This window comes from Electrona antarctica, assembly GCF_951216825.1.
Source record: "Electrona antarctica genome assembly, chromosome: 8".
Lineage (NCBI taxonomy): Eukaryota > Metazoa > Chordata > Actinopteri > Myctophiformes > Myctophidae > Electrona > Electrona antarctica.
The window spans coordinates 20,377,670-20,405,426 of NC_136789.1; the positions used below are offsets into that span (position 1 = coordinate 20,377,670).

At 44.0% G+C, this 27,757-nt stretch overlaps 1 protein-coding gene across 2 annotated transcripts; it reads left to right on the plus strand.

The window, feature by feature from the left end:
- On the plus strand, positions 1-27,529 carry mntb (MAX network transcriptional repressor b). 2 transcript variants are annotated; one of them, XM_079508885.1, is made up of 6 exons: positions 1-376; positions 5,973-6,618; positions 6,822-6,863; positions 9,948-10,059; positions 22,667-22,859; positions 23,343-27,529. In XM_079508885.1, exons 1-6 carry the CDS (start codon positions 304-306, stop codon positions 24,164-24,166), a joined length of 1,890 nt encoding a protein of 629 aa, XP_079365011.1. In that variant the 5' UTR covers positions 1-303; the 3' UTR covers positions 24,167-27,529. The 2 variants fall into 2 exon arrangements, with proteins under 2 accessions (XP_079365011.1, XP_079365012.1); XM_079508886.1 differs by having other exon boundaries at positions 5,973-6,612.
- Positions 27,530-27,757: the final 228 nt, after the last annotated feature.

A 27,757-nucleotide genomic window follows, 5' to 3' on the forward strand; every position in this document is an offset into this window, starting at 1 on the left:
GGGGCTAAAGCCCTGGGGGGCGGGGCTTGCCTAGAATACGACTCGCCTTGTTTTGTGTGTATTCCCGTGGTCGCATCGCCATCTTGTTGCAATCATCTTTTACGTATGCAGAGGAATTACCTTCGGTTTCTCCAATTGATTTTTTCGGTCCCTTTTCGAGGAGAAAGAGGGAGGAACGATCGACGCGTGCGTGCGGGTTGATCGTGCACACCGGGCCTCGCTGGAGACTAAAAAAACACCCGCCCGTTTCTCTTGCTTCCTTCCGTCCCGGGGAACCGGGTCGCCTACCGTGAGGGACGCGCGATGAGCATCGATACTCTGCTGGAGGCGGCCAGATATCTGGAATGGCAAGCCCAGCAACAACAGACAACACGTGGTAAGTCGGAGCAGGAGCACCACCCTGGCCCGGGCGGAGGCTACTGGACAGAACCGTTGATCAGCTGCAGCGGTCGAATCCCGAACCTGAAAGTTTTGGGGGGAAACGAGCCCGTCCCAGTCAGTCGCTACTGGTCATGCATTTCAACTGACCCGCCTAGTGGAGGAGAGCGGAAGCCTCCGGTGCTGCGTCAACAACATACTCAACCTGTCCATTAGTTATTATGTCCGTTTACCTGGCCTATTCCAAATGCGGAAATGGCCCCAAAAGTTTATTATTTTTCAAACTATTTCTTTCCACACTGGCTGTGCGCGCGCGCGTGCGTGTGTGGTGTATGTGAACTGAACAGTCCGCTGACAGACACACACACACACCACGGCACGTTGCCCGCTCCTGCGCACTGTTGCTGGGGTTTTAGGTTACGTTCCGTCGCGGTAACTTTGTTACACAAGTGTCCCCACCTTCCCTCCCTGCCCTGGCATTAACTACCCTGTACTAGCAGTAATGAAACCTCAGTAGTAGCCATTAGTTAATGATAAACACACTTTTTTGGTCCTTGTTGACGCACATCCCCCAGGCGGGTTTCATGAAGAAAGAATGGGCCCCTTTGGAGTCCTACTGACCCACTCTCTCTCATTCAGTCCGTCGTGGGGGTGGTAGGGCGGTGGCAGGAGAGACTGCTCTCTTTATGTAATGCCCTGACATGGCTCTGCTCTGCTATCTTATGACACACCGGGGCGGGTCCCCCTCTTGCTCTCGCTTTGACGCGTACGCGTGTATCTATTTGATGTCGATTTAAACTAAGTGATAGTGAAAGGTAAAATGCGTTATGTGACCTGCAGTCCCCCCGGTTTCACCCTCGGGCAGTTTATAAATAATCAACAGTACCAACAAGATACTGGAAAAGGGAACTGGGCTTCTTTTTGTCTCTCCCTTCTGATGACGTGTCAGATAATCTACACCCCCACTTACATACCGCGTGCTTGGCACACAGGGTGTGTTTTTGCCTTCACAAGACTTGTGCTTCTTTCGGGTCGTGAGTGATCATCCATTTGACTGATTGAGCACAACGTTCAACACGAGCCGACTCAGCCGAGGCTATGAAATATTGGATTGTTATTTTATATACGTAGGTTATAGCACTGGTTATGACTGACATGATGACATCACTAGTCTGGACTCTGGAGCATAGCTTAAATAGTCACAGTTATCAATTTATTATTCTTTATTTAATTCTTAACAGCCACTGTTAAATTTCATTTTGAAAAATAAAGCGTTTTATACATTTACGTTACAAATCATGCAATGCATAATGCAAGTTGCCTTCGACCTCTTAAAGGCAACAAAGTACTCTGTGCGTGCTTGGGCCCGCCCTCGACAACCACGTGCATTGTATCCCCCCCCCCCTCCCCTCCCCTCCGCTGACAGCGGCGGGTCACGGGGAGAGGGGGGAAGTAGGGCAGCCCCCCCTCCCCCCACACACACACATACACCCCCCCCCCCTCCACACACACACATACAAGATACACACACACACACACCACCACTACCACAATTATTTCCCCCCCGCCCCCTTCCCTTCGTCAATGCAGGAGTTATGTAATTTACGTTTGCGTGCATTTCCAAACTAGAGCATGGCTGAATTGTGTGTGTTTGTGCGAGTCAAGGGAAGGACACTCTGGGAAGAGCTAGAGAGACCAACTCTAATCCACAGAAATACACACAAAAGAGGTCATTAACATGCACTGTATTTTCCTAGTCTGCATGCTTTGATGCAAAGTGAATCCATGTGTCATTAGGAAAAAAGGATGACATAATATGGGAATGTTAATGTCTAAACTAGAGTCAAATGCCTGCTGTGCTGTGTGAAGCAAGAGAGAAAGACCATATGAATGTGAATGATGTCTATTTCTGGGTGTCTGCTGCACTAGATTATTATTGTATATTTGACTAGACGTACTAGAAGTGTGTTCAGATTACATGATTCGTATCATAAAATGTAAAAATAATAGAAAGCTCACAAACACTTGATGCGCTGTGCTCTTGTAGATCAAAGATAAGCTATTCCTGCTTTCATCGTAGGTCAAAAATGTCATATTTAACATTTTTTAAGATGTTGAAGCAGTTAATTTGTAATACAAAATTATGTGTAATCCCCTTAACATAGTTTTTAGCTCATTGCACAAATAATGGTAGCTGGGTCCCTTGTGTTATTTCACTCATGTCCAGTCTTTTGGGTGGTGGCCATATTTAGGTGAACTTGTGTTCAGGCTAGGCAATTATGATCATAATCTCACATGCTGTCAGTTAGGGCGAGATATTCTGTCAATAACTGTAGCATTTTAATCAACCACACACATTTATGACAGTTGTGTTACATTGTACTTTGCTGTGTGTTATACTGGCAGTAGCTGCTATGGGCTGTGTGGGTCTCAGGAATGAATCCATGGGAATATAACTGTAGTCATAGTAACTAAGGACCCTTGAGATTACTTTAGAGAGGTGTGTGTGCGTGTGAGAGAGGTGTGTGTGTGTGTGTGTGTGTGTGTGTGTGTGTGTGTGTGTGTGTGTGTGTGTGTGTGTGTGTGTGTGTGTGTGTGTGTGTGTGTGCGCGTGCGCGCGCGCCTTGGCAAAGATTTTCTGGTTCATCGATTATTGCTCAATAACATTAATTGAACATATGGGTGCTATAATTAATCAAACTAGTAGATTTAATATTTTATAAAAATAATTTAAAATAATTGTTTATTAATTGATCCCTATCAAATAGTGAAATAAGATGATCTACAAGGCCACATCACCACTGTTGTGTGACAAAGTCTAAAATAGGACGTCAGTGGTTAATTGATTTGTTGATATATGTAAGAAGCAATCATGAAAAACAACAAAAATCCCGTTCCCGATCATTTATCGGTTATTACTAGCTTAATCGAAAAAGTAATCAATAGAATAATCACTGTGAAGGAAATAATCGATAGCTCCAGCCCTAATTCCGCCGTAGTTTGAAAACCCACCTTTTCAGACTCCACCATGGCCCATAGCACTTACCCTACCCCCTTAGACAGCACTTTTTTAGACTTAGATAGCATTTGAAACAGACTTATAGCATGTCATGTAGACATCACAATAACAGTACAGCATAGTATAATATATATGTATAGCTTATATGTATAGTGTCATTATATATAGATATGTTCTAGTTACGTTCTTAGCTTACGCATGTTTCTTGATAAATGCTGTTTATATATGTGATGTATTCCCATGCTTTTTGTTCTTGCTTAATGTAAATCGCTCTGGATTAAGAGCGTCTGCTAAATGCCTAAATTCTAATTCTAAATTCTAATTCATATATTTACGGAATATTGTGTTTAACTTGAGGAAACGGTGTGATATGTTGACATGGAGGGGTCCTCTGTGTGCGCCTGGCTGCGAGTAAAGCTGTGGAATAGAAAGAATACTGAGATGTGTTTTTTATTTAAGTAGAAGTATCAATATCACAATGTGGAAATACATTTACAATATACATATACAATACAATATAGTACAAGACGTGTATGTATTCATGTATTCAAAACTTACTTGAGTAAAAGTATAAAAGTATTGGCATCAAGATATACTTGGAAGTACAAAAAGTAAAAGTACTCATATGCAGAATGTCCCATTTAACAAGTTTCCGAAATGTATAAAAACTTTTGAAAATGGCTGATCTACAAGCTTACAACGCGCCACGACTATTTTCATATAGCCGAAGTGTATATATGGCTGACGTGGTTAATGCATGTTTTATAATAATCAAAATCTACAAAGTAACTAGAAAGTCAAGATTTCAAAAAGTTTTTGTGGAGTATAACGTATAATATTTGCCTCTGAAATGTAGTGGAGTAGAAGTAAAAGTATTGAAAAATGGAAATACATGCACTTGGTTACTTTCCACCACTGCATGTAAGCATGTCTCTCTGTACACACGCTGTACAGTGACGCGCTGTATAGTGTATATGTTGCCGTGGCGCCAAGTCTAGCTGACGCAGCTGAGTGGCTCCCTGACAACCGGCCCTGCCCATTCAACCAAGCAGCCTATCACAGGCTGGGGTTCGTTGCAGGCACGCACGTCGACTGAATGGTCCAGGCAGCAGGCAGCAGGAGGCAGTTTCTCTGGTTAAAGAGGCACAGGCAGACGTTCTCTCTCTCCGCTCCTGTCTGTATCTGCTGTCTGCCTCCTGTGTGTGTGTGTGCGTGTGCGTGTGCGTATGAAATGTAATTTTTTTTACCATGAGTTGTTCCTATAGGTGTAGAATATGAATTAGAATCATAATAATTAAGATTGGTGGCTGGACTGAGGATCCTCCATAATGGACAAAATGGTTTTATCTCATGGCCATCTCATGGATGACTGTTGAAATCTGCATCCTGTCACTAACTTAAAGATGCAGGCTTTGAGCAGGACAAATACAAGTGCAGCCACAGAGTCAGTCTTTTGAGTAGACGGATATCATATCATATTGCATTTGCAAATCAATTTGGCAATCAGCATGAAAAGCTGCTTGCAATAACCCCGAAATATAAAGTGTGCTAGTCTTTCACTTTGCCATTAATCTGTTGAAATGAACTTGTCTGCTATAAGACAGGTGACGCGCCAATATGCATCAATGTAAACAATGACATTCGGAACCATCAAACTCGAAACTGGCCATTAAAAAATTATATTTTAAGTAGTTTTGAATGGGCTGCTAGATGCCTAGATTATGATTGCTATACTTTGCACATTTTACACATTGGCTCAATAAACAGACTGGGATGTTATTTTAGGTAGGTAGGTATGTATTAAGTGCTGGTCAACAGTTTTGTTGTAATTTGTAGTTATAAATGGTTGTGTCTTAAGATGGGTTGCATGCATTTTCGTGTCAAGGACCCCCAAAATGACACTCATTAGCGCAGACCCCCATTAGAAAAGATATGCCAGGGACCCCCATAAGAGAACATGTTTACAATTTACATGGGTCCATTTGGTTCCATTTGTACACTCTCGGGTTACAGACCCATAAGGGTCCATTTGGTTCCAAACTATCATTTAGCTGGGGACCCCCTGGAACTCCCTCAAGGACCCCTAGGGGTCCCCGGACCCCACTTTGGGAACCACTGCCTTACACCAACAATTCAATCCGAGTCAGAATGCAGCACATAAAACTGACCATGTTAGATGATGATTATTATCTGACCCCCATCCACCTTCTTATCATTGCTTTCGGTGTCGGGTGGTGTATGTCCAAAACGGTCAGGAAAAGAGTGTTCCAATGTAGCTTTTATTATTTACTCACAATTTGTCACAAATTCTTGTTAATACTTTTAGGTTAAATCATTATAAAACTCACAGACACACTTATTACTTAATTATGTTTTAAATAGTCGTGTTATGAGCTTCTAGATCTGCTTGTACTACGAAGTAGGGCATTTATTTACGGGAAGAAGAAAAAAGTTGAAATATGGCGATAGAAGGTTTCTGCCCAACAGAGACTATACTGTATCTTCCTTTTCTATTGTTGTGGCTCCCTGCTCTACATCCCTCTGATCTCTGACCTCATCCCATGTCTTCTCACAGACGAGGATCAGCGCAGAGAGAAGGAGCTCCTCGGCCGGGAGGAGTCCAGGCGCATGGAGGTGGCGGCGACCCTGACGGCCCAACCAATCAAATCCAACCACGTAATCTGGGGCGATGGCCATCACTGGCATCAGCCACCACTACCGCAACAGCAACAACAACAACCGCGGCACCCCTCCCCTGCACCTCCTGTCCCGCCTCCTCCTCCGCCACCCCTCCCGCCTTCCCATGTGCCCATCACCATCATCCCCATGGTTCCCGTTGTCACGGCCACTTCATCGTTCCCTCCCCTCCCGATCACTGGCTCCATAGCCGTGGCCACAGCAGTCCACAGCTCCGCTCCGGTCAAAAACGGCCACTCCTCCCCTCCCCAGCAGACCCCTCCCCGACACCTCCTGTGTGCTCCCCAGGTGAAGGTGGAACCTAGCTCGCCGCCGCTGGCCGTCGATGTAAAGCCCACCATGCCCATGCAGCCTCAGGTTCAGATCCCGTACACCTCGCCAATCGCCGCAACCACGCCGGCCTCCCAGCATGCACTGCTCCCCCAGCAAGCCCCGACCCCTGGTTCCCCTCAGCCACGAACCAACGGGTTGATGGTGGATGACATGCGGTCCATAGACGGGAAGAGGCGACCTGGAGGGTTAGTGTATGTGTATTGTATTCTTGACAAAATGTTGGCTATAAAACCAGTTGATTAGGCTTGGCATGATGAAATTAGATTTAACTAATGTTTCATAACATTTGGGTGGTTTTATGGACAGGGGATAAGGAATGTATGTCAAAAATGCATTGGTAGGAAAAAGTTTGCTTATTGTATCTTGACGTGTCTGTGGGTGTGTATGATTACAGAGCTGGTACCAGAGAGGTTCACAACAAGCTGGAGAAGAACAGGTGAGTCACAATGTAACACCAGTGTATTTCTGCTGACTCATGGACAAACATTAAAGCAAATTATCAGGTTATTTATTAAACCTTTATTTAACCTGGCAAAGAATTCTAAACCTTTTTTTTTAAGAGAAACCTAACCAAGAGGGCTGCATAAAAACAGATACAGTTGGGATTCATAAAAAGAAAAAAAACACATAAATAATAAATACATTTGATATTAGGGCTACAGGTGTCAATTATCTTCTTAGTGGTTATTTTATTGATTACCTTTTCTATTAAATAAATAATTTAGAAGCGAAAAAAGTGAAAAAGACATTTAGAATGGACTAGTCTGATTAAGCACTATTTGTACACACAAAATGAGCAGAAAAGGGCAAAACAAATCTACAAGCTCACACGTCGCATCGTGACACGTTGTGTGCTTTGAGAGTGAGGTCTAGCCAACACCAACTGGGGATTCCTGGATCGCTGCCCTCCACAATGTCCTATCCAACATCAGGTTCTTGAGCTCTTCAGTGTTGAAGAGCTTATAGATTTAGATTTAGATTTAGATATAGATTTTCGCCTTTTAAAAATCAATTATTTTATTTTGATTTGATTAAATTGATTAGTTTGATTAATGGTTGTAGTCCTGTTACTGATATAGAGACAATTTATAATACTTCTAAGTTCTAATTCTAATTCCCTGTCGGTTCGATTTAATTTGAATATGATGCCTTTAATTCCTATGTACTGTACATAAAAGAGAAGGCCAATTGGATTTTATACGGTGGATTGGAAGATGTTTACAACCAGTGACAAATTGCAAGTCACAATGAGACAAAGTGTCCACATAGGCACGCATGTTCAACAAGTCGCCATAATGACAAGAAGGTCGTCAACTTGTCAACACAAGGTATATGATCATGGCTCTAAAGGAGAGCCAGGATTTATTTCACCAGTAGAAGCCTAAATTCACCTGGAGGCCACTTGGGTTCCCGACTTCCCCTGGGAATAGTGTCCCAAGTGTCTTTGGGCAAGACACTTAACCCCTAACTGCTCCCAATGAGCAGGCACCTTGCTTCCTCTGCTGTCAATATACGAATGTGTTTATGGAATGAGTGAATGTAATGCTCATTATAAAGCGCTTTGGATAAAGGCACTATTTAAATTCAGCAAAATTAAATCTTGAAAACCGTTTAGTTAGTGTGGTTGTCTATTGGCAAGCAGACTATTGTTATTGCACTCCAGCACTTATATCGTTTACAAAAAGGTTTACATCGTGCAATAACTCTCTATTCTCCCCTCCGATTGGCCAGTGATTCTGAACTCTTCCCAAGGCATTTGTGTGCTTTGCCCTCATCTGATTGGACAGTATACGGTGACATACCCAACTCAACTCATCTAATTGAGCAATATTCCTATAGAGATGGCAACCACAGTCGCAATTCCGCAGGATTGCATCATTCTATTAGTTTTGTCTCTATTTAATACCAAGTGTAGTTGCTGCAGGCAGGACTGAACTGATCAGTTGTCTCTATTTAATACCAAGTGTAGTTGCTGCAGGCAGGACTGAACTGATCAGTGTAGTTGCTGCAGGCAGGACTGAACTGATCAGTTGTCTCTATTTAATACCAAGTGTAGTTGCTGCAGGCAGGACTGAACTGATCAGTGTAGTTGCTGCAGGCAGGACTGAACTGATCAGTGTAGTTGCTGCAGGCAGGACTGAACTGATCAGTTGCTGCAGGCAGGACTGAACTGATCAGTTGCTGCAGGCAGGACTGAACTGATCAGTTGTCTCTATTTAATACCAAGTGTAGTTGCTGCAGGCAGGACTGAACTGATCAGTTGCTGCAGGCAGGACTGAACTGATCAGTTGCTGCAGGCAGGACTGAACTGATCAGTTGCTGCAAGCAGGACTGAACTGATCAGTTGCAGACTGGAATGTCAAAGGCCTGTACAGAAAATGCCAAATACATATTTTCTAAGGTTGTTGACATAAATGGAGAACGATATAAATTGAAATGGTCAATTGAATTAATAGTAGCTCCATGTGATATTGGCAGGGAATGCATTGTCAACTTGCACACATAATTAGGCATTCAGGACACAAGGATTCTAAAGAAAACCAACAGAAATAAATTGCCCATTGAAACGGTTAAGCATGGCTGACTTATGAGTCAGAGTGCAGGAATCTTTAACAATGTATGTAGGTTAGAAGTTTCACTAGACTAGAGCGTACATAGCCAGAAGAGGATTGTATTACTTTCTAGAACTTCTTTTGGATAGTTTAGGTTTTCGTGATTTCATAGGTAAAATTCAGGATTTGCCCGACATAGAATGGTTACAGAGACATCCCTTTCAATTTAGGCATTTAGCAGAGCTAAGATAGCTAGTAACTAGCTAGTAGCATTACATGATTGATCATTTACAAGGTCAGTGAGAGAATTCTCATAAACTTTAAAATATCCTTTCAAAACAGACATATGGTTCATTTCACATAGTTGGAAAAAGTCAGCGTAAGAAGAATATTCTGCCTCTTGCATAGCCAGTTCACAGCGTGGCACACACACACAACACAACAGGTGTGTGTGTGCGTGCGTGCGTGTGTGTGCACGTGCGCATTGGAGAGGGAAGAGGAGAGGCACCTGGGACAGAGATACACTTAACAGCAGGACAGCAGGCACACAATGGGAAAGCTAGCAAAGTAGCAGGTGGAGAGAGGAGATGCATGCACCTGTCGGCAACAACAGCAAAGCAACAGGCAGGGAGCACAGCAGGGACAGCAGACTGGAGGAGGGGGTGGGCAACCGGCAGGTACAACAGTAGAGCAAGGAGCAGAGTCAGGAGGTCAACAGTTGCAGGATATATACAAGATCCCGTTGGGTTTTGTTGTTTAAATCCATACATTTGGTTTATTTCAAAGTAGTTTTTAGCTTGAAAAGGTTTTCTTTCAAACCAAAGCACAGTAAAAACCACAAACATGACACATGAGATGTGAGGTGCCATCTTGCCATCAGTTCCCTGCATGCTGTTGGTAGCCAGTAACCAGAAACTCACCCAGACTTACAGTTATCCAATTCTTTCTATGTCTTTTCCATTCTCCAGACGAGCACACCTGAAGGAGTGTTTTGAGACCCTGAAGAAGAATGTTCCAAATGTGGATGAGAAGAAGACGTCCAACTTGAGTGTTCTCCGCAGCGCCTTGCGTTACATACAGGTACACAAAAAACTGTTATTCTTTCCCCCAAACCCAGAATTACTTGGATCAAATTCTACAAAGTGTGACTATATGGCCTGTAGTCACACTATTCAGTTGTTGTTTTATTCTCAGGATCGGGGAGGGCGAGCGGTTAGAGTAGCTTTCTGAGATATCTTTCTTAACCAATTTATGCCAATTGCCAATTTCTCGGGTTTAACCCTTTAAACCCTCCTGTGACAAACCCGGGAAATCTCGGGTTTCTTTAAGTGTTAGCTGTTTTTAGCATCCGTCGCTAGGCAACGATGGCTTCCATGGTGTGACGTCATCAAAAATCCTAAAACTGTGCACATGCTCGTGCACGTGATCTTTAGCTGATTTAGGGATCAGATTGAGGCAAAGGACGATGTTAGGAGCTAAAGGAGTTAAAACATTAATCCGACCTCCCTGTTAGCATATTAGCGTTTATATTGGTAGATTGCCGTCCCGAGTCTGATTCTGAAATGGACGATTTGTACTTCCGGTTCACGGAGTGGGTTCACGCTGCCTTTTCGTACATTCTGTTGGCACTGGCCGTAGATCACTGCCTCTGGTAACGGGATGTAATGTGTTAATGCTTCAGTGATGTTGAAATGAAAGCGGTCACCAACCTCTTGAAAGTCTGAACAGACTACTAGAGTTTGTTGTGTCTGTCCTTTATCGTTGGGTGCTTTGCTAAATGTTTTGTGTTGCTACTAGAGCCCTGCAAGCCCGTTGGGACCCGGGCTTTTCCGGTGTTAATTTCACCCAGACTGGACTTGCTTCTTCCCCCCCCCCCCCCCCCCACACACACACACACACACACACACACACACAGCACACTAAAAGGGAAAAGGTTCTGTCAGAGATCTGCTCCACAAGCAGTCACAATTTAAATACTGCAGGAGAATTACCACGTCTAACAAACGAGTCAGTTGGTTTTGTACAGTGTGGGGTTGTTTTCTATCATGCAGTGTGAGAGTATAGCGCTGCTGATTGACCGACAGTGTAGCAGCTGTTGCGTGCACTGTGAATGCACGCGCAGCACCGCGCTAGAAAAGGTGTCGGGCTTCGGACCGGGCTCGGGCTGGAAAACTGCAGTACCATAACGGACCGGGCCAGGGCCCATATTCTGGGCCTGTGCAGGGCTCTAGTTGCTACCCTTGGTTGGCAATGCCCTCAAGCATTGTTCCTACCGTATATGGACTTGCTAGTCACTTCAAACACTCCTGCTCTTTTCTTTTTCAATCAAAACCGGTTGCAGAGTCTCTTAACATATTCAAGCAACACTATGACAAGTCCTGCAAACTAAGTGAAGTGGAGGGGACTGTTGGTCAGTGGTGTGTGTGTGTGTGTGTGGTGCATAGTATATACAGTACAGTCACTGTAGAACTTTATATACGTACGTATAAACAAGTTGTCAAATCATATTGAAAGGCAGAAAGGTTTGAGTTGGGCACAGCCGTACAAGTTTCATAGAAGTGTTTCTCAACCTGTGGTGCTCGCTCATGCTGCATTCACACAACAAAGCAACAGTTGAACAAAGCAACTTTCAATTGAAGTGACATGTGACATGAAGCTGAAAACTGATGGGCAACACTTATTGCAGTGTGACAGGTGTGACATGCTAAAAAGTGGGGCTGGCGTAAACCTTTTTCAGTGCTCCAGTGACGCAGTGAAGTGTCATTCAATCATATTTTTTTGTTTCACCATATCCACTCTCCTTCTCTCTCCACAATTCTTGCTCTGTTACAGAAATAGAATAAAAAAACTAATTCCTGCCCTGTGCTGTTTAACACTACCTTTTTCATTTACGCACTGTTGCTTGAGTAACGGTGACTTGGCAGTAGTTGGCTGTGACGTTTTGTAGCTTTTGTCACTGAGTCGTTCTTCTTTAGATTGATCTTTGGTATCTTACGTTTTTCAAGATGGACAGCAGATTTGTGGGGATAGATGGGGGTTCAGGGTTAAATGAAGCAGCAAACAGATCAGAAGGGCATAAATAGATTGGATCAAATGACTGCAGCTGTACTCTCAGCTATTTAGTTCATAATTTGATGATTCTGACTGTTAAGGAATAGCTAATGCACTTTGAACATGTCCTTTATGAGACAATAACGGAACGACAGGAGGGTGCTACGGAGCCTAATGCAAAGTGCGGTTATTTCTCATGAATTACTGACTTGCTCACAGTGCATTTCCTCTGTTCCTCCATCCTTCTCTCTCCTTCCATCTGTCTGTGCATATCTCTCTCCACAAGAAGCCACGTGAGCTGTGAGCACATGGCTAGCCCGAGTCCCATGACATCATCCTCTGTCGCCTGCCCCCGCACTGCTCTGCCCCTCCCTCTTGCAGCAGAGAGAGGATGGAGAGAGAAAGGGTGGGGGAGGGGCCAGGGGGATTCTCAGTCTTTTAATTTCAAGGACTCCCAGTTTGATATGGATAAGATCACAGGCTCTCATTAGATAACATTTGTGTATCTCTGGGAAAATCCTCAGTGATAAATTAACTCTTGAAAGTGTACAAATGGAACCAAATAAGGGTCCATTTGGTTTTTATTAACTATTAATGATTTAGCTGAGGACCCTCAAGGACCCCTGGGGGTCCCTGCAGCCCACATTAAGAACCACTGGGCTAGGCATGTAAGGAGAGAAGGTGAATGGTGTGCTGTGTTCTTGTCCAGTGTGTGCCACTGGGCATGTGCAGCAGACAATTTGCTTCCATATAACTGGGTATAGTCCTGTAATGAAGGCTTGTGCAAGACTTTTTCCCCCTCTTTACACTTCCCTTTCTTCTTTTTTTTATCACTCCCCCCCCCCCCCCCCCCCCCTCCCGCTTTCTCTTTTGCTCATTCCTGTCCTCCGTTGCCCTCGCGTCTCTGGCCCTCAACACCCTGTAGCCATGGCAACGGATGATGGCAGGTGGTCAACCCACCTTAGGGTGTGTGTGTGTGTGTGTGTGTGTGTGTGCGTGCATGCTGCAGTGCTGCACGTCAAAAAAGCCCAGATTGTATGGGTGTTGAGTTTTTGTTGGCGTGGGTGATGGTGACGCTGCTGCAGTGGGGATGTTTCAGAGGTGTCTTTTCATACTCCTGTTCATCTCTGAAGATGCTTTATACGCTCACGTCTACACTTTTTTACAGCATTGGTTCTCAAACCTTTTCATGTCAGGGATCTCCCCACATGTATTTGGCTGCGGACCCTCATCTGAACATATGTTCCAGGGTGTTAAAATGATTCACAAATATTCACAATGTTTCCACCAACGCAATGCGTTGTGAGCTTGTATATTGGCTACTATGTTATTTTCTGGCATTTTTCTGGGTCCTGAAGGTCCCCCAGGGGTCCTTGAGTATATGGACAGAGGGGACTGATGGGAAGCATGGGTCCTTAATAAGGGTGTAACGATACAGTACATTTTAACAGCGATACATATCACGATGCACGAGGTTGACAATACGATATTGGTTCATTCATGGCAATACGATAAAATTCAATGATTTAAAATCGATACAGTAACTATTTAGCAAAGAAATTAAATCTGTGTGAAACATGTGGATAGTGTAGGTTTTATAAGGGAAACATTTAATATTATGGATACCAGTAAGACACCCTGAGGGCGAGAAGCGACCTCTCCCTTTAGACGGCAGCCTGCTGGGCGAGCGGTGGTGCTTTGGCATGGCGGTCAGATTAACATATGGAATGAATTCTGTACTGGCCATATATGGAGCGTGTCTTGAGTGTACAGGGTTTGATGAGGTCAGATCAACATATGGAATGAATTCTGTACTGGCCATATATGGAGCGTGTCTTGAGTGTACAGGGTTTGATGAGGTCAGATCAACATATGGAATGTCAGAACAGGTCAGCTCCATATATGGATATGGATATAAGGGTTTGAGGTCAAATGTAGAGTTGCTGGCCGGCTCCATATATGCAGATGGTGATCTAAGGGTCTCCATGATGTCATGAGATGTCACAAGGCATGACTATATGTGGAGGCGTGACCATATATGGAGGCGTGGTTGACTAACTAACGGACAAACGGACGGGAGTCATAGTCATAGTAAATGCGACATACGGTCACAATAAAGTAAACACAATGATTCTCTGGCAAATAAATGGACATTACATTTGAACACATATGGACAAACCTATACCTTGACATGAACACAGAGAATATACCCATTTATTGATAGACCAAGTGTAGTAATATGGAATGGAAAAGTAATTAAGCCCCCTTTGTCTTCTTTCTTCTTAACATTGCTAAATACAAGTACCTTGCGATTATTTGCATTGCAAAACGATTCGATACCGATTATTTGAATTGCATAACGATACGATATAAAGAGATACAAACGATATATGTTGCTGTTTTCATATTGATATACTTCGATTCTTGAAATTAAAATCTATTTTTTGATTCAGTTACTATTATCGTAAAGTAAACTTGAGCTTTTGTCAATTAGATTTAGGCACTTCTACAAGTGAAACTGCAGGATGAGGTTTGATTTATCTTATCAAAATGGAATCGGCAGTAAAAAGTACAAGAGCAAATCTAGAGACTAGACAACAGCAATATGATCAAATAAATATTAAGTCGTGTTCTATGAGTACAAGAGATAGGAGTGTACCGTCCCGCTTATACGCCTGAGACTATCAGCTTACTGCTACGTTTGAGGTTCATATGAGGACGTCACTTAGCAATGTGCTGTTGTGATACCCCACACAGACTTTAGGAAGAGGGAGACAGCATAGGAGAGACAGACTGTAGGAAAGCTGAGAGGGAGACAGCGTAGGAGAGACAGACTGTAGGAAAGCTGAGAGGTAGACGGCGTAGGAGAGACAGACTGTAGGAAAGCTGAGAGGGAGACAGCGTAGGAGAGACAGACTGTAGGAAAGCTGAGAGGGAGACAGCGTAGGAGAGACAGACTGTAGGAAAGCTGAGAGGGAGACAGCGTAGGAGAGACAGACTGTAGGAAAGCTGAGAGGGAGACGGCGTAGGAGAGACAGACTGTAGGAAAGCTGAGAGGGAGACAGCGTAGGAGAGACAGACTGTAGGAAAGCTGAGAGGGAGACAGCGTAGGAGAGACAGACTGTAGGAAAGCTGAGAGGGAGACAGCGTAGGAGAGACAGACTGTAGGAAAGCTGAGAGGGAGACAGCGTAGGAGAGACAGACTGTAGGAAAGCTGAGAGGTAGACAGTGTAGGAGAAAAAAATCTGTGAGGGAGAAAGTGTAAAATACAGTAAATGAATGCTGATAATGTTACAGTGTAGATTGGGGTCCCATGTGTACCCTCTCAGAGTTACAGACCTTTAAGGGTGCATTTTGGACCAGATGTTGAGAAACGGTGTACTACATAATGCAGCGTCTCTCTACCCTCTGTCCAGCCTGTGGATGGATGGTACCATAATAGCCAATAAAGGAGAAATAACCGCAATATGTTCTCACGGTGGGGTCTGTCGGAAACATACGACACCCCAGGCACCCTTTTCACCCATTCATACTCCGTGGCACCACACAACGATGTCGCTCTCCGAAAACAGCAGACCTACAAATCCACGACACCCTGTGGGTTTGCAGGTCTGCCGTTTCCAGCGTGCCGCCTGCAACACCGGTGTGCAAGGGAGCGTAAATATTACAGAGGGGAGGTACGGAGACGAGGCAGAATTAACTTTATTATTAACATTAATAACATTATTACAGAGAGGAGGTGTGAAGACGAGGCAGAATGAACTACAGAGAGAAGAACACAAGGAGGAAGGGCGTATGATGCCTATCCTGGGGGATCTGCTAATTTGCAGAAATTAGTAGATCTACAAGCTATCTGCCACGCATTGTGAGCATTCAGATTGTGGCGCGCACCAAGTACGGGTGCAACTAGAGAACAGAGGGTATAAGTGGTTAAGAGAGTAAGGAGGAGTGTGGGATGATGGGCTGGGAGGGATGTGGCAAAGTGATCTGACGCGGTCGTCTGGCAAAGCGCCCAATCACATCGCTCCTTGTACGTTATTGCCCCGTAGGTATCAGCCAATTAGACGTCTCCTCGTGCCCTCCGCTGTTCCGTCGCTCCGGCAGCCGGCTCCTCGTGGATGGGGTTGCCACGGTAACGGCCATGGGGGTGGCAGCTGTTTCCGTGGTGATTTGAGGGACTGAGGGGGATTCTTAATAATTGCATTATGTTTTTTTTTTTATCCAGACGAGGCTGAGAGGGAGACGGTGTGGGAGAGACAGAGACTTTGTAATGGGAGACAGGCGACAGGGAAGCTGTGAAGGGATCATTGTGGGAGAGAGACGGTAGGAAAACTGAGAGGGAATCTTTGTAGGAGAAGAAAGCTAGGAAAGCTGAGAGAGGAGACAGATGGTAGGAATGCTGAGAGACAGACGGGGGAGGAGAGACAGACAGCAGGAATGCTGAGAGACAGACAGTGTAGGGGAGACAGACAGGAACGCTGAGAGGGAGACGGACAGTAGGAAAACTGAGAGGGAGACATTGTAGGAGAGACACACTCACAGACAGAAGGAATGCTGAGAGGGAGACACTGAGACAGTGTAAGAGAGACAGACATGAATGCTGAGAGGGAGACACTGAGACAGTGTAGGGGAGACAGACATGAACGCTGAGAGGGAGACACAGACCGTGTAGGGGAGACAGACATGAACGCTGAGAGGGAGACACTGAGACAGTGTAGGGGAGACAGACATGAATGCTGAGAGGGAGACACTGAGACAGTGTAGGGGAGACAGACATGAACGCTGAGAGGGAGACACTGAGACAGTGTAGGGGAGACAGACATGAACGCTGAGAGGGAGACACTGAGACAGTGTAGGGGAGACAGACATGAACGCTGAGAGGGAGGCAGTGGAGAGAAGCAGTAGAAAGGCTGTGGTTGGATGTGAGTACATGCTGTTCCAGAGGTGCGTGTCTGTCTGAACCAATGCACTGTCAACAGGCTGTGGAGATCTTTTAACCACTTGAACCCCAGCATCCATATTCTGATGGTAACATTTACCAAAAATAGAAGATATACAAGCTCATAACGCCTTGTAGATCGGCTACCTTTTGACGAAGAAAAAAAGAGGTCCAAGTACCGAGTCAACTCAGGCCCAGTTTCCTCAGTCTAGAGCGATTAAGTGGTTAAATGTTTAGTTGCATCGGCGCGCGCATCAGACACACACCCATGCATGTGATTGTAAGCCTGTTATGGCCAGACACTACTGTTGAAAGACTGAAGATTTGTGTTAAATACAATGTCCATTCATTGGCAGTACTGTTGTCTGAGTCGGTGCACATGTGGTTGTGTCAGGAAAGTCATGTGTCTCGTTGAAGTGATGAATAATATAACTTGGAATCTTCGCAGTGCAACCTTTAAGGCTCGTCTGGATTGTGCGTGTGTGCGTGCACGTGTGTGTGTGTGTGTGTGTGTGTGTGTATGTGTGTGTGTGTGTCATGTTCATTGGAGAAAAAAAACATTTTTTTTAAAAAAATTTAGGGGGGCTAGTGTGTGATGTGAAATGTGAGCTTTAGTCATATTCCATCATATTCAAGTGCTTTTGGAGAGAAATTATAGTCACTTTCAGTAGTAGAGCACTGTAGAGGGGAGCTGTGTGTGTCTGTTACTGTGCCCAGGTGATGATGGTCGTTGATGCTCATCAAGGAAGGCAATTATGTTTCTGCACTGTCAAAAGTAATGCTACTTCTTTTGCAATGTAGTTAAATAAAAAATATCAGGGGGGAAGATAAATTATATAAAATTAAAAAAACGGTAATTTCTCTTTTTTAATATCGTGAAAAATCGTATCGTGAACCTCATATCGTGATACGAATCGTATCGTGAGTTGAGTGAATCGTTACATGCCTACTAGATACAGAACAACTTCAACGCTAGTTGAAGTATTGCTAAGGCGAACTGCATAAATGAAAAGAGTTAAGTACAAATGCTAACTGGTTTATTGCAAGAATGGGGGTTTCCTTCCATTCATGGATTAGGAATTGTGGAGAGAAGGGGAGTGGAAACGTTGAAAGAAAAACACGATTGATTGACACTTCACTGCGTCATCGGAGCGCTAAAAAAAGTTGAAGCCTGCTCAAAACCTAAATCAAATTGTACCGTGTGACGCCACATCAAGTGTCGGGTGTCATTTTGTAGATTTGTGTCACTGGCTTCCATTGAAAATTACCTCATTAACTCATGCTTTGTTGCCGCTAGTGTGAACGCAGCATCGGTCGACACTACCTGACCTTAACCTAAACCAGGGCTTCTCAAATGGAACCATTTGTACACTCAAGAGTTTCACATTTTTAGGGTCCATTTTGAACCCCCTCAAGGAACCTTGAGGGTCCCTTGACCTCAGTAACCTAAAGCTATTTCTAACCCTGAAACAGTGCAGGATTTTCCTCATTGTCATCTTAGAAATGCAAGAATGCACGCACACGTGCACACACACACACAGTGTCTTACACACACGACGGGGAGGTTGTGTAAGTTGACTGGGTGTGTGTCGGCACTAGCAGGGAGTGTGTTCGTGTGTGTTGAGACGTCACGTGAGCCTCCAAGGTAAACATCTTTGCTCACTGGACTGAGTGGCCTGTAGTAGGAACATGTGTCCCCAAAGGCTCATTCCTCATTATCACTTCCTCTCTCTCTCTGTCTGTCTGTCTCTCTCTCTTTCTCTGTCTGTCTGTCTGTCTGTCTGTCTGTCTGTCTGTCTGTCTGTCTGTCTGTCTGTCTGTCTGTCTGTCTGTCTGTCTGTCTGTCTGTCTGTCTGTCTGTCTGTCTGTCTGTCTGTCTCTCTCTCTCTCTGTGTGTCTCTGTGTGTCTCTGTTTCTCTCTTGTCTGTCTCTTCTCTCTGTGTCTGTCTCTCTCTGTGTCTCTGTCTCTCTCTCTCCCTCCTTCTCTCTCTCCCTCCTTCTCTCTGTGTCTGTCTCTCTCTGTGTCTTTGTCTCTCTCTCTCCCTCCCTTTCTCTCTCTTAATTATATCCCCTCCTCTTTCCTTCCACCTGTTCTCTCCACCCTCCAGTCTTCTAAACTCCCTTCCTTTTGGCTCCTTATCGCTCCCCAACAGGACAGTAAAAGACAACAAGGGTCAGAAGGAGGGTACTCCATCAGACACTTGTGTGCAGGGAATTGAATCCATCATAATTATTGTTGCTGTCAGGGGGGGAGGAAACCTTGGATGTCCATATTTGATATTTTCTTCATACATTTATGTCCTATTTTGTACAGTCACATGACTGAAAGTAGTAAAAACAGCAGATCTACAACTTTACAATGTGACACGTTGTAACTTGTTATGTGGTTAAATGTGTCTGTGGGTTATATAACTACTTAACCAATGAAATGTCCATGATCCATTTGATCCATTTGAACACATTCCAACTCCTGAAAATCACGGTTGTGGACGTACACGGATTACACACGGCAGCAACTGTGTGAATAAAGCTTTGCTTATCTCTGCTGTCGGGAAGAAGCCACCATTTTTTTCAGGAAATTTAAATTATACATTTTTCAGGAAAACCTTTTAACCCATTTAGGCCTGACCTCGAAATTTAAAAGAATTCTTCTAAATCCTCCAGTTTTCTGAAATAAATATTTTCACAATTTTTCAAAAATAGCAGAGCTTGTAGATCTGCTATTTTTCAATAGCTGAATTATAACATAATGTTTAAAACACCAAAAGGGGTTCCCGCCCAAAATGGGTTAAATCAAAGCAATACTGCCTCATCAAAGTTGGTATTGTGACTTTATATATTGTCAATTACTTACATGAGAGGTGGAAAGGTGGTGGAGTTAGATGCTTTAGCAGACAGTTTGAGGGTCCAAATATTTTTAAGAGGTTTAATCAAAACGCAGACGTAAAGGGTTCAATAGCATTGATTTATGAAACAAAATAAAAATAAAACTCAAAAATGGAGGTATCACAAAGATCACAAAGATGTACTTCATAATGTTACAGATTTTTTTCAGACCTCCAGTTCTAGGCAACACAGAATGGGGGGGACTTTTTTTATTATTTCCACACAACAACTCTAAGGTATATTAATGACAGTAAAATGTTCAAAATGAGTGGAATTCTCCTTTAACCCTAACCCACAAATTACAGTTAAGCCTTTTCCACAATGAAGCTTTCTTCACAAAATTGAGAAATTATATTTTTGACCCTTCTGCCGCCTTCTTTACATCTCCCCGAGTCTAATGATTGGTTACACCCCTATCCCCCGAATAAGGACTTGTGTCGGTCTCGCCCCTCCTGGAGAAAGCACCATTATGTCGAGCGTAGTTGCATGTTCCGAGGACTTGCATGGCGAATCATTGGAGTGGTTGGGGCTTAAAAGCCAAACAACCGAATTGGGTTTAATGAAAGAAACTCATTCATTGCAATTATTTGAGCGACAATTAATCGTCGAGTACATTTTCATAATCGTGATAGCCCTAGCCTCCGTTTGAGTTCCGACCTTTCCTTAAAGGTGGTTATGAAAATATTTAGAAGTTCCAAGACACACACCTGTACCTTGCCCAGCCTTTACATGGACTTGATGCATTGAGGGAGTGTGAACGTGCAGTGTCCCCACTGCCGCCGGTCACCCACTCGTACCTCCCCTCCCTCTGCAGTAATCTGTGTTAATGTCTTTAGGCAGGCAGGCACGCTGTTTGTTTTTTTTGTGCTGCTTGCGTCAGCTGAGCCACACACAAAGTGGGTCACTCGCACACACAGACACACACACACACAAACACACACACACGCACGCGCACACACGCGCACACACAGGAACTCCAAAGGAAGTAGGGCTGCAACAAACACATTCTTTTCATAATATATTATTCTGTCGGGTATTGTTTTGATCTATTACTTTAGGTAATATAATTATTATTATGTATTCATTTATTATTATATATTTACCAGGCATAAAACATATCTTTCATTTTATAACAAGGAACAAAGGCAGGTTTTCACATTCTAGTGTGGACTTATTTTAATATGACATTGTATGACATCTTTGGTCAATTGATTATTTAATGATTAGCTTATCCCCTTCTGGAGAGGCTGTGCCCTTTGACACTTGACTTTGTCTCTCTCCTCTTTAATCACAGCTTTCTCTCCGAAATGCTTAATTTGTGCTTAATTGCGCGCTAGTATCGTGCACCAATAATCATAGCAGATCTAAAAGCTTGTTTCAGGTGCAACATTGGCACACAACCAAGTATAAATTACTCTCTTACCTTCTCTAATCTTGACTCGCTCTCTATCTCTCAGTTGTCAAGTGCGTCCACAACATGTGTCTGGTCTGGTCCATGAGAAAGCTGTGCCATAAGTTGACCTTTGCTGTACCATATGACACCCATACTGGGTCTTATTAGGACACAGCTGGGTCTACCAATGACATCAAAGTAGTAGGGAAGGCTTTGGACTCAGCTGACCCCCACTTTATAAATAGTTATTATCTATAGCGCCAGCTTGATGCCCAGGACATGGGAGGGGTTTCCCTCAGTGACACAGTAAATGAGACTGTGTTTGTACATGTGCTTGGCTCTGTACATGCTATCAGGCATGTCAAATTCATATGTGCACCCTTTGTCAAATCCGACTTCAGGAATGCGGCACACAATGAAAACACAGTGACGGTAGCAACAGCCAAGCCTAGCAAATGAAACGGGCCGGTGTTTATTCATTATTATTATTATGTGTATCATGCATCAGTCAGCTAGATATTGTTTTACCATTCCATCTTATTGTATTACTGGATGCTGGCTGAAATGAAAATCTTTTCAGCGTTTGTACACATGCTACTGAAAGACCCTGAATAATAGAATTTCCCTTTGTACATTCAGACATCCATTTGGTTCCTACAGTATATGACTAACCTAGTTGGACATTTCCAAGGTTGTTTAACCCATTTTGACCTGAGATCAGATTATAAAAATGTCTTTCTACATCCTGACAGTTCTGTGAAAAAGCTATGTTTCTATGTCAGTCGTTCTTCGATTTTTCAAAAATAGCAGACCTACAAGCTCGTAGCGCGCCACTCGGTGGCGCGCTATGAGCTTGTAGATCTGCTATTTTTCAATAGCTAAAACATAATGCTAACACCAAAAGGGGTTAAATGTGTCTTCATGCAGACCCACAGATCAAACTAAACTGGGGGGTTTATGGCGAAACATGCAGCAGTTGAACATGTACAGCAAGGGTTCCCAAACTTTTCAAGGGTTCCCCAATGCCGTTTCAAATTTGAACGGCATTGGGGACCCCTCCCCTCACTGACAAGCACTTGGAATTGTAGGCATTACATTAGTTTGACCCACAAAAATTGTTAAAATATTGTTAAAATAGCCGAACTACAAGCACTGCAAGGCGTTGTGAGCTATTTTCACAATGTTTGCTGTTTTTCTTACCAATTTGGTGTTAAAAAGATCTTAAAAGTCATCAAATTGTAACTTTAGAAATGTGCAGGTGTACACTTATACTGCATGTTGGTTTGTTTACTGTTGAGTGAGAAAACAATGTTGCACATTAAGCTAATCATCTGGGGACCCCCCCCCTCCCCCCCTCAAAATAATTTGGGAACCACTGCTGTAACATACTGTACGGTCCATGTCTCTGTTTGTGTCAGACTCTGAAACGTAAGGAGAAGGAGTACGAACATGAGATGGAGCGCCTGGCGCGGGAGAAGATCGCCACGCAGCAGCGACTGGCCGAGCTGAAGAAAGAGCTGAGTCAGTGCATGGACATCACAGAGATAGAGCGTGTCCTCAGGCAGACCGTCCAACCCGAGGACGACCAGGTCTCCACCTCCACCGCATCAGGTACACACACACACACACACACACACACACACACACACACACACACACACACACACACATGTATGTTTATATTACTATACTTAGAAAGGCTTCAACATTTTAGGAAGGCGATTTTATGAATGCCATTTACCATTTTTATAATAACCCTACAGCTGTAAATAGCCAGGCTCACAAGTTGTGAGCTTGTATATCTGCTATCGTTGGTGCACGAGTCACGACACCGGCGCAATACAACATATAAATCAGTCATAATTTCAACCCTAACCCCCAAACCTAACCACTAAATTCCTAACCCTATAAACCCCAATATTTGCTTATCTTAACAAAAAAAAAAGTATAACTGTATAAAACAACCATTTGTCTTGTGAGGACCAGGAAAATGGTTCTCAAATTCTACTATACTTGTGAGGACATCTGGCCCTCAGAAGTATAGTAATACATGTAACCACCCTGTAAGACTAACGGTCCCGTTCCTCTCCACAGAAGGTGAAGACAACTTTGACCAGGACATCGAGGAGGACGTGTCTTCGACTCCTCGTCCTCCGTCCCTCCCCAAACCCATCGCCCCCCTCCTACCGGCCCCGCCCCTCCTGGCCCCTCACCTGTCAATCCAACACGCGGCCCTCCCACTCTCCTCGGCGGGGCCCCTCGCCCCTCAGCCCATAGCCCCCGCCCCCCCGACCCCTCTCCCGGCCCCCACCATGACACTTGCCCCGCCGCAGGCCATGCAGTTGCAGCCCACGGTGATCGCCCACCACGCCGCCGTCTCCCACGCCTCCGTCATCCAGGCCGTCAATCACGCCCTGCCGGCCAATCACAAGCACCTGACGCACATTGCCCCCTCGCCGGGGCCCACGTCGTTGTCCTCCGTCGTCCCTCAGCAAATCGCGGCCGCTCCCGCTCCGACGACGCTCACGGTGACACCCTCCGCTCACCACCACCACCACCACCACCCGATCACAGCGCAGCCCATCGGACACATCACAGTGCACCCCGTGGCGCACCTGGGCGGCCCGCTGCCACCGCACATGTCGACGACGCTGTACCCGCAGGGCGTCACCATGTCCCAGCCGACCATGGTGGGTCACATCACCCACACCTTCACCCACCTGCCTCACGTCCACGCCACGCACACCGCCACCCAGATGAGCGCGGCGGCCGTGATGAGCCAGGGAGGGCAGACCCTGGGGAAGCCCACGGCCGTGTTGGCCCCTCACCCGCAGCTGGTGGGCCAGACCACAGTCCTCAACCCTGTCACCATGGTTACAGTCCCACCCTTCCCTGTCAGCACGCTCAAACTGGCCTGAAAGAGAGACATACGGATTGATGGATGGATGGATGGATGGATGGATGGATGGATGGATGGATGGATGGATGGATGGACTGATGTGAAACCATCTAAATGAGCCTCAGTCCTGTCTTAAGAACATCACAACATTCCCTCGTAGATACATGAAATGTGATGTCTGCTTTATAGCAGTGGTTCTCAAACTTTGTCATTGCAAGGACCGCCAATTTGGTATGCATTTGAGCACAGCCTCCCCCATAGCGGTCTCTTACAGAGCTGTAAGGGTCCATTTGGTTCCTAACTATCAATAACCTGGCTGGGGACTCCCTGGGGGTCCCCGAAACCCACTTCACCCGCTTTATAGGCTTTGTGCAACTGTATTCCCGGGTTTGCCAAAGCTGTCATACGTTTCTGGTTAATTTCCCCATAGCTTTGTTCAAGCGGCTCGGCAGCAGATTTGGACAAGAAACACTTGAAGTTGTTCTGTTTCTGGTTCAAATCTAATCACAGAGCCAATCAAACGAAGCTATGGGTAAAGGACACAGAACAGGAAACGGGAATGCCACCGTCCGGGAAACCATAGTCTCGCGTTGCCAGACTGTTGCCTCTCGCAATTTCCAAATGCTTCCAGTCTGGAGCAACGGAAAAGCTATCATGAGTCAAATATAAAGCGCAAGTGGAGCCTCCTCCCCACTTCAGTTTCGTCTCTACAGTCGCGCGAATTTATCCTAATATAAATAGAAAACATCTAAGCATTAATTAATAAAAAAAAAAAATGTGAAGATATTTTAAAATATATTTTCGTGAATGGAAATAGCAGCTTCCTTACTCGGATTTCGGGAGGTATAGTTCCAGACTCTATATAGCATTCGGAGATTGTGGAACAGTTGTCTGGCTACGCGAGACTAGGGAAACCAGGGACTACAGATTCCATTGCCTAGAGAGGATCTTTGGGGATTTGTTTTTATGCATGTGCGTACGTAAGTACATAACCAGGACATGTTTGCAGAGTGAGTGGCTTATTCGTGAAAACTCATTGCTGTTGTCAAGACAGGACCTTCCATCTTTCCCTCCGTCCTTCCTTTCCTCCCTTGCCTCCTTCCTTCTATCTTCCTCCCTTCCTTCCTGCACTACCTTCCCACGTTTCCTCAGCGTACAACCAGAAGCACTAACATAATAAGCTCAGCGCTCACACTCAGGCATCAAGGATCTACCTTACATATTCTTTCATTCATTTAAGAGTAGAGCTGGGCAATGCGGTATATTGACATTATATCAAGATTGTGATATGAGACTAAATGTGGTTCGTTGATTTTGAATATCATAATATTGTGACACTGTATGGCATATTGTTTTTTCCAGTCTTCATCCTGGTTTTAATCACTTAAGCCTTATTTTCTGAAATTGTCAAGAATTCTCAAAAATGGATATTGTATTGTCACAATATTGATGTTGAGGTATTTGGTCGGAAATATTGTGAACTTTGATTTAGTCCATATCGCCCAGCCCTATTCAGGAGAAAAATGTACGTGAGAGCGATTGATTAGTCTCTGGCGATAGTGGTATGTATTTGTTCTGTGTTCCATACTCCCTCCCTCCAAAAAACCGAAACGGCAACGATGTCATCAGTGAGTAAAGTCAAACACATACTCCTTCTGGCGTTGGGCAATCTTCCAGTTCTGTGACCGACCTTTTTGAAGGTCGGAATGAGGTCAATTTGTAGTATATATCACCTCCCTTTCCGAAGAAAGGTTATGACGTCGGGAGGAGTATGTATTGCGCTTAACCACTTAACTTAACCGCTTAACCCTCAGGGCTCAATACTAGTGTTTTTCTGTTTTGGGTTACTGTGGGGAAAAGCTTTGGCTGAAATGGCCAAAGCTCTGTGAGCTTGTCGATCGCCTACTTTCTGTGAAAGCCTTCCCCACGGTAAGGATGCTGGGGTTTAAGTGGTTAAAGCGCACCCATGTTGGTGAGATGATGTAGTCTGTGTGCTTGACAAAGTGAGGCTGAAGAAGGCCTGTAATGTAGGGGTACAGAAGTTAATCAAACTAATAGATTAATTGATTATGAAATAATAATAATAATATTAAAATAATTAAGAAGCCTACAAGTTTTGAAGTGACACGTGAGATTGTAGATCGGACATTTTCTGTATTTTTTTTACATCAATGTGTGACTTATAGAATAGCGCTAGGTGATTAATCAGAATAATTGATTTTGTTGATTATTTAAAAAAAAATATGAACCTTTTTTCATATTATAGAAACATAATCCTCGATTATTTGGTTAAATCGAAAAAGTAAGAATAATCTCTAAGAAAATAATTAATATTTGGGGCCTTAACATGTATCACAATGATTGCCACCACCAGATTCCAGGTTATCAATCCCACAGAGAGAAAACAAGTTTAAGCTCTTTGTCACCATGGCTAATTCACCTTCAAAATGATGGTTTTCACATCTTCTCAACACAACAGTAACATAGCACCCTCTACAGTTAGTCACAGCACACAGCTACTGTTAATGCACCAAACAAGCACTGTGCAGGGTACCTAAATGAAGTGTGTAGAACTGGATCAGGTCCCAGAAATGGCACACAAAACAAGTCTACAAAAGCAAGGGGTTAAGGTTATTAACCACTTAAGTCCTATACTTCATCATTCGTCATATTATTTTATGATGAATGGAATATAACTGATCTATAAGCTCTCAATGTGGCACAATGTGATGTATTGTGAACTTGTAGAGCTGCTATTTTCACAATTTATAAAACAAAAGTGAGAATTTTTGTAAATGTTTGCCTGTAATGATATGCCAAAAATAAGGACGACGGGTTGAAAGTGGCTTAATCAGAACAGGTGCGCATGCCCACGGATGCACAACTCAATTGTTCCTTATCTATTCTGTGTGAAAAACAATGTTTACCTATTCTCATATGCCCTGCTGCTGAGGGGGGTAAAAAAAAAGAAAGAAAAAGAAGAACATGGTAAAACTCTACAGATCAAGTCAATAAAATAATGTATGGAAAAATGTGGATTTTGAAAATGTAGGAACCCTGAGAATGTTTGTGTGCGTTTACATCGAGTTCATGGCTCCACAGTCCTCTTGCCAGCCTAGACTCATGACTACATTTCTGTCTCTCTGTCACATTCTAATTTGTTGTTTTTCACCAGTTGCGTATGAAATCAAAATTTGCTGACCCTTGCCTTTTTCTCTCTTTTTTTCCCCCCTTTTTTTTGCTGTTTCTATATATGTATGTATATGTGACTATATTCTGTTTATATCCTGTACTATAGCTAATCCTGCTGTTTCTGATGCATGGTTCTAATTTGGTTGTACAGTTTGACCCCCTGTGCATGTCAGCGACAATGTACCGTCCGTTTGCGGCGAGGTATGTTTCTTTATATATGGCATATAAAATTCAGATTCCATAGCTTAGAAGGAAGGCCACGCTGCCATTGGCTAGTAAATTGGTTGTCATGCAACCGCTGGTGCTAACGTGACCATCCCTCCGGGGTATGGGGTTTGTTTACTCATACTTTTTCTTTTCATACAGAAGCGATGTATGGGTGCTGGGTGTATCATATGTATGTATGTATGTATGTATG